Below are 6,879 nucleotides of genomic sequence, written 5' to 3' on the forward strand. Positions count from 1 at the left end.
AATTGTAGGCAAATATGTACCATTCAAACCATTGATTACACCTTAAATCATATCCGGTTACTGTATATTAGACATGATTCCTTCTAGCCGTGAAGCATCAAGAATTAACTTCCATACAGAAAACTTCTCCCCAACTAATGGAAGAACTCATTTTCACTTAGCAAGTTTAACAACTCTTGGAACCATTTTAAAAAAATATTTTTACATAAATCGAGACAAAAAATTTTTTTTTACATATTTATCTTGTACGACATGTAAATTTTGTTGGCAAGAGTATTGTGACACTCTCCAATCATTTCTTTTGGGTTTAACTGCTAAAACTGAACATTTGGAACAAAACGGACCAAAATTAACAGCCAGTGGGGTGATGCTATATATTAAGCATTTACCCAGAAAATTCATAAGTGGTCTACAGGAAGCTGACAAGTGATCACTTACAACATTTAAACTGACAGTTCACAAATTTTTGTTTGATAAATGAAGTATCAATAATCACATGATACAAACAATTTCTATCATACATGAAAAAATCCAACAAAAAGAAAAAACTGAGAGAAGTTATCCAGAACAATTTTTCTGCTAACGCATTAACAGTAATGGATCAGGAGAAAGAAAAAAATTCTAAGTGGTCTGAATAAAAGCTCATTATCAGTTTTCTTGAACTTAATAGCCAAATAATGAAAAACCTCTCTCTCACTAAATTATTCAATAAAGAATTTCACTCTTGCTATCTACTGCACATACACAACATATAGTACAAGTCTGTCTATCCTTGGTGTCTCCCAATCTCAGAATCCAAAACTGAGCGTCCGCGTTTCTCTTCATCGAGTTTTATGTAGAAAGAATTTGTTTTCCAGGTGAAGTGTCTACATGAGACCGGTGTATGGATTGTACGCTTGAACAGGCACACCCGAGCCATAGGGGTGGACAGTAGCTCCATAAGGATTTCCAAAAGGGTTAGAAGATTGTTGCTGAGGGGCCATCATCATCATTTGCTGCTGCTGCTGCTGCTGAAACATGAAAGCCTGCTGCTGGTTGGTCATGGCAGCCATCTGGACAGAAGGAGGAGCAGCAACCGCATTAGAAGCGAAAAATGGATCGTGCACTGTCGGCTGCATCATTGTTCCCATAGGCGCAGGCTCCCATGGATTATAGCTCACATTCTGGTTGTTCCTTCTGACTGCATCATCATATAGGCTGTCTAGTGTAAGCTTGTCTAACCCTCCCGCCTGATCATTCAGATAATCCATCAACACCCGTTAGAAGAATAACAAAAGGATGAACTGACTGCATGAAGGACAGAATATTAAATTGAGCAGAAATTTTCAAATAAGGCTTCACCAGTTTGCTAGCTGCAGAAGCACTCTCATTAGAACTTGGAGCTGTAACAAGTGCCAATTCCCAGCCTGTAGTTCCATTTTCTTGTTTTGAAACAGAAGTTGGCTGATCAGCTGAAACCATCAGCAATGAGTAAGTCATAAGAAATGACACTAGGATACATGCCTACAAGACTAAAGTATTGAAATTTTAGCTGCACACCAAGGGAGGAAATGAAGGGAATGCCAAAGCATAATTCACTCAATTAAGTCGTTAAAAGTCGGAGGTTTAGCCCTAAGAATGTTTAGAATCATTCTTCTTCAAAGAGAACCATTCAGTCCACTTATAATCAAATAACTTATTCATACCCACAAGTGCAAATCCACAACCTTATTTTACCAATACAATTAAATAGAGGAAAAGGAAGAACAGCATACCAACAGGAACAATGGCTAATGCCAAGGCATTCTTCTCTTCCAACTCTGATGCAGCAGGAACAGGATCATCCAAATTCTAGATGGCAAGCCAAAACAAAGTAAGTTCGTAGTTGCAGCTAAAGCATCATTTAAAAATCAGATCGTATCCAAATCAGCCAGTTAGCAATCAGCCCAAGTCAAAAGCAGGAAACTAAGAGGAGTTCCAATAATTTACCAACAAATCAGGCGGTGGTTGTGCTGCAGGTGCTTCCACTTTTACAGGTTCAGGAGGGGGAGGTGGAGGTGACTCCTGCACAGGTGCTGCAGGTGCCTCCTGCGCCTCTGATGTCTTGTTGTATTCTATAGCCAAAACTTCTTTTGGAGGGGCAATTTTGTTGTCAATGCCCTGGTCCATAATTATACACGGAAATCAGTTTATTAAGGTATTAACAGAGATTCCATATGTTTAGACCCCAATGTATTACTCCAAAGCTTTTTGGGCATGAGAATAACGTGACTTAAATATTCACCAAGCTGCCATATTACAAAATGGTTGGACCATCTTCTTAATCACAACTTGTGTCAAAATGATTCCCCTTTGCATTCGACTTCTAGCAGCAAGCATATTTTTGTTATTGACAAGTAGATAGCCAATAGGAATATGACTGCGTCAATTATAAGTACAACAACTAGAAGTTCCTTCTTTTTCATTTTGCACTTGCATCCATAACATCAGTCTTGTCAATTCCTGATTTGTAAGGATATGTGTTCAGATTAGAAAAGACAGTGCCGTACCTGATCCTTGCGGACTATTGAATCCCGGGGAGCATCTTTGACATACTCTTCCATGGCTTGCAGAAATGATGCAGGGGGCTTCATGTCATCAACTAATTTCACTCAGTATTGTATTTAAACAAATATTTTAAGAAAATAGTAATTGAAAAGGCAAGAGACATGAGCCAACAAACCTGCTCGATTTTAACAAATTTCTCTCCTCGCCCAATATCAAGATTTCGACATATTTCATAAAACTCAGACAGTCTCTCAGCCTGGAAGGAGTCACATTGAGGATATTAAAAGATAACCACGGGGACAAATAGAAGAATAAAAAAGAATTCTACAAGTAATACCTGCTTCCCAGCCCTCCTGTATATATCAAGAGCTCTCAAAGCATCAGACCGTTGCATCTCAAAAAACTGTGACAGTACTCTCGTTAATACTTGAAAAGTTTAATATTGAAGCTTCATATTTAAGACAACTCACAACCGTACTATACCTTATCAACCAGATTGATAGTGCCATCACTAATAGCTTGATAAATTTTAGTGCTTTCTGAAGCGACCTACTTAAAACAAAAACTATATTCAGAAAAGCATAATGAAAACCAAAACTATCCAAAAAAAGCGTAAACAATTCACCCACCATTGAAAGTGCTAGCTGAATGACAAAGTTATTCACAGCTGCTCCCTCTGGCTGCACCACATAAAAGTTTTATCAGTTGTTAAAAAAATTATAGTGCATCACCATTGAAGATTCGTTTCATATATTGGGACATATCATCTGTGAAATGCTTGGTTATAGTCCAATTTAACTTGAACAAGTAAATTAAAAGTATACCTGACAACAAAGAACACGAAACAGAAGTTCTTGTAATGCTGGCAACTGCTCCAACAACTCTGCAGTGTCCAAATCTTTAGTCCTCTGTGACAAAAATTACAATTAATCTATCGTTCCTTAAGGTGTTAATTATTAGCATTGAAGTAACAAAATGTGCATGGGTTGTCGCTAATAATCATAGGTGAGTATTATTCTGCATCAGGTTATCATCTCACTTTCTTCTTTAATAAATTACGTTCACATAGGTCATCTACATACAGTAAAGATACTCGACCAAAATGAAACATATATTGCATTTAGAAGATTTGTACTCACTGGACGATCTGTCTCAATGTCATACTTCAATACACGAAAGCATTCCAGTCTTTCCTCCAAAAATAATGCATAAGTGCGGACCCATGCTGAATAATCCCATGCTGAGCAACAAATAAATGCCAAGGAGTTAGTAGCAGTGACAACAACATCAATGGCAGAAAGAGAAGCTAAGTTACCATTTGGACTGGAATCATCTTTGAAATGAGACATGTTGAGCATATGACTTCTGCTTCTGCCATAATTTATGAGTTCCTCATGGAATGTGGGATCCACTTCCCTTAGGGCACGGTGAATAACAATTAAAGTTTTTAAAGCAACCTGTGGGCAAACAAACTGTCAGCCAACCGTATAGAAATTGCACAAACACACAATTCCTCAAACAACAGCGGCTCCAAACCCTATCAGCAAAAATTTCTATTGACCAAATCACAGTAAGCCAACAACCACCAGTTGATGATAGGAACAGAAAAGAAGCACATTGAGCATGCATGATTCGGCCAAAATAGAACAGGAGGACCACAGAAGTTGGCATGAAAACATGGCTTCTATAAATATTATACTTTCATTTCTAGATGAAAAGATTAAAATTAACTCAATCACATAACATGGGGAGATGCAAGATATGATTAAATTGATCACATACTAAGTAAGGTCATAGACATGATGTTTGAGTTTCCACCATAGCCGCATATGACACAGAAGCATCCAGCAGAATGAATTCAGATGAAATGCCCAAACGACTTTACTATTCAAAAATGTACTTGCCAAGCAAACACGAGTTCCAAAAAGCTCCATAACGTGTTCCCCATCCTTTAGTGAATACATTGAAAAGTTTTTTGTCCCTATGGTATCTAAAATACTCACAACTCAGATGCGTAATTACTAAAACCTGATATACCTACCGCCCAGTTATGTGTCTTTGACAAACGTCTTGCGAGAGCATGGATGCAATAAGCAACATCAGCCCGAGGTCTAGTGGCAGAGACCGCAGAAAAAATAGCTGCGAAAAGAAAAACAATCAATAGATGGAGCAGAGACCCTAACACCTGACAAACCATCCCTTCTATAAGCACGTCACAACTCGCAAGTAGCAAAAACATAGAATGAGTCAAAAACAGATCAATAGGACAAGTTCCTGTACAAAACGATACATTAGGACGAACAGTTATCAGGGGAGCGGACAAACCTCTTATATGTTTCTCCTTTGATGGACGCTCCACATGATTTGTGGCTCTCACTATAGCAATGTCCAATTCCTGCAAAACATGATATCATGTAAGGAGATATGGGAATACGCGTGACTGAGCATGTGATGAAAGAGATTATGCGCATGAGAATCACCTTGTAATCACTGTTGACTTTAGCCAATGAAACTGTTGTCGTGTCCTTCAGGGCTCCGAGAGCTTTTCTTAAACTATTCTGCGTGCCTCCTGACATTCTCTCCCTCTCTCAATCAGGAAATCCTGCTGGAAACCGAGGATAAGATTTTGGTCAATTCCAAGGCTCATCCCTTTAATTACACATCAAATATTCCAAGTCTCGAACAGCAAATAAAAACAAAATAGTGTAAATTGTGAATCTATTCAGATCCAAACAAGTAGACAACCACCACCGGCCCTATAGTAACCATCCTTAGAACTCCAATCCAAGAACAGACTTCAAAATTCCAAAATCAATAATATCACCAATAATCTTTTCAATCATCACTGGGATTGCAACGAGAACTAAGAGATTTTGACCAAAACAAAGCTACATGGAAAGCCATCGCATTATTCAAGGCATGGTCAGTTCACTGAATTTTCTTTGACGAGATTAAAATCAACATCAACCATAACAACCAAGCAATATCTCCCCTTGGACAAAATTAGAAAGAAAAAAAAAGATGATAAAGAAGGATCTAGGACATTACAAGAGCAAACCGATTCACACAATTAAACAAGTACATCAGCAGATAATCCGCGAAAAGAGAAATAAAAAAGATGAACCACAGAAGCGAAACGAGTTGACTGAGCTGGATTTACCTGTAGCTGAATCGAGAAGAGAGAGAGATGAAGAGAACGAAGAACAGAGAATGAGGAGAGAGGAGGGGAAAAAGAGGGAGATGCTGGCTCTATGACCAGAACAACAAAACAGTGGAGAACCAATTTGAGCTTGGTTTGGTTAATTGGTTGGATCGTCGGCGTCTAAGACGTAATTTGCAATTGCCTTTTTAATTAGTATATATTTTATTTTAGCATATTTTCGTTTTTCTTGTCTCAGAATATGAAAATGCGGGGGTGGATGGAGCTGTACTGTCCTTTCTGGTTAAACGAATGCGCCATGATACCGGGGATGTGATAGTAATTTTCTAATTGAGAATGGTCAATTTAGTTTTGTATATTAAGACTTCTTAGCATGACATTCAGTTGGAAAATAATAATAATTCCATATAAAAAAACACTGTCATCTAGTGCTTGTTTAGCAAACACATGTAATTATTTTAAAAAATTATTTTTTACATACAAAATTCATCTCATATAGGAAGAGAATTTTTAATCAATTTAATTAATTAATTTTTATACTCTTTTATTTTACCTGTTTTTATTAAAATTTTATATATGAGAATTCACTAGGCTTTGGAAGAATTTGAAGCCTATGTTGCTATGAAATTTGGAGTTTGTCCCGCACAAAAATAAAAGCCAAAAGGAATAGGGTTGGAGATTCTGAAATAAAAATCTATCTCCATGTTTATAAAATAAAAATAAAAATAAAGTGGGTTTTGTTTTGTAATTACAAAGGGCAAACTTCAAGTTTGAGACTGGGTTTTATCTTCTACATTTGTCCTTAGCGCATATGCAGTTCTTCTCCCCTGCTAGCTGTCTGAAGACAAACGCGCGGCAATTATCAAGAAGGCGTTCAGTTCGGGTTAACGCACTAGGATTATGGGCGGCGTTTAAAAACGCACATTTCACATAAATTAATATAAAAGTACTCTCATATATTCATTTTATATTTTATAAAAGAAAAATCTTTAAAAAATGACTATTAAATTTCAAATTTCTAAATCAAGAATTACTACAAAAATGTATTGTCATTTGCTTTTCGAATGTAGTCATTTTCTTTACGAGTATAGTAACTAATACTAATTTAGAATTTTGAAATTTAATAATCACTTTTTTAGGATCTTTCCTTTTATAAATTATAATTAAAAAAATTATTTATAAATTATTCTAAA

At 36.7% G+C, this 6,879-nt stretch overlaps 1 protein-coding gene across 2 annotated transcripts; it reads right to left on the bottom strand.

Moving 5' to 3' along the window:
* Positions 1-434: 434 nt before the first annotated feature.
* Positions 435-5,821, bottom strand: LOC114713471 (putative clathrin assembly protein At5g35200). Of its 2 annotated transcripts, none has more exons than XM_028898127.1 (16): positions 5,687-5,821; positions 5,007-5,128; positions 4,852-4,921; positions 4,568-4,665; positions 3,842-3,983; positions 3,666-3,766; positions 3,351-3,434; positions 3,156-3,206; positions 3,010-3,075; positions 2,864-2,929; positions 2,702-2,782; positions 2,529-2,606; positions 1,969-2,139; positions 1,755-1,830; positions 1,342-1,451; positions 435-1,229 (listed from the first exon to the last, which is right to left on the bottom strand). In XM_028898127.1, the coding sequence occupies exons 2-16, from the start codon at positions 5,100-5,102 to the stop codon at positions 867-869; spliced, it is 1,653 nt and encodes a 550-aa protein (XP_028753960.1). In that variant the 5' UTR covers positions 5,103-5,128; positions 5,687-5,821; the 3' UTR covers positions 435-866. The 2 variants fall into 2 exon arrangements, with proteins under 2 accessions (XP_028753960.1, XP_028753959.1); XM_028898126.1 differs by having other exon boundaries at positions 5,007-5,131.
* Positions 5,822-6,879: the final 1,058 nt, after the last annotated feature.

The sequence above is a fragment of the Neltuma alba genome, unplaced genomic scaffold (genome assembly GCF_004799145.2).
Source record: "Neltuma alba isolate B1F8T4 unplaced genomic scaffold, ASM479914v2 tig00011427_pilon, whole genome shotgun sequence".
In the NCBI taxonomy this organism is placed as follows: Eukaryota; Viridiplantae; Streptophyta; class Magnoliopsida; order Fabales; family Fabaceae; genus Neltuma; species Neltuma alba.

What these genes read in the sequence shown, in the direction of transcription:
- LOC114713471 (XM_028898127.1), bottom strand. Translation starts at nt 5,102, where the DNA reads ATGTCAGGAGGCACGCAGAATAGTTTAAGAAAAGCTCTCGGAGCCCTG. An exon ending in TTCGTGTTCTTTGTTGTCAG is followed by an intron (nt 3,207 to 3,350) that starts GTATACTTTTAA and finishes TATGTGGTGCAG; the next exon opens with CCAGAGGGAGCAGCTGTGAA. An exon ending in TTCAGCTAGCACTTTCAATG is followed by an intron (nt 3,076 to 3,155) that starts GTGGGTGAATTG and finishes TGTTTTAAGTAG; the next exon opens with GTCGCTTCAGAAAGCACTAA.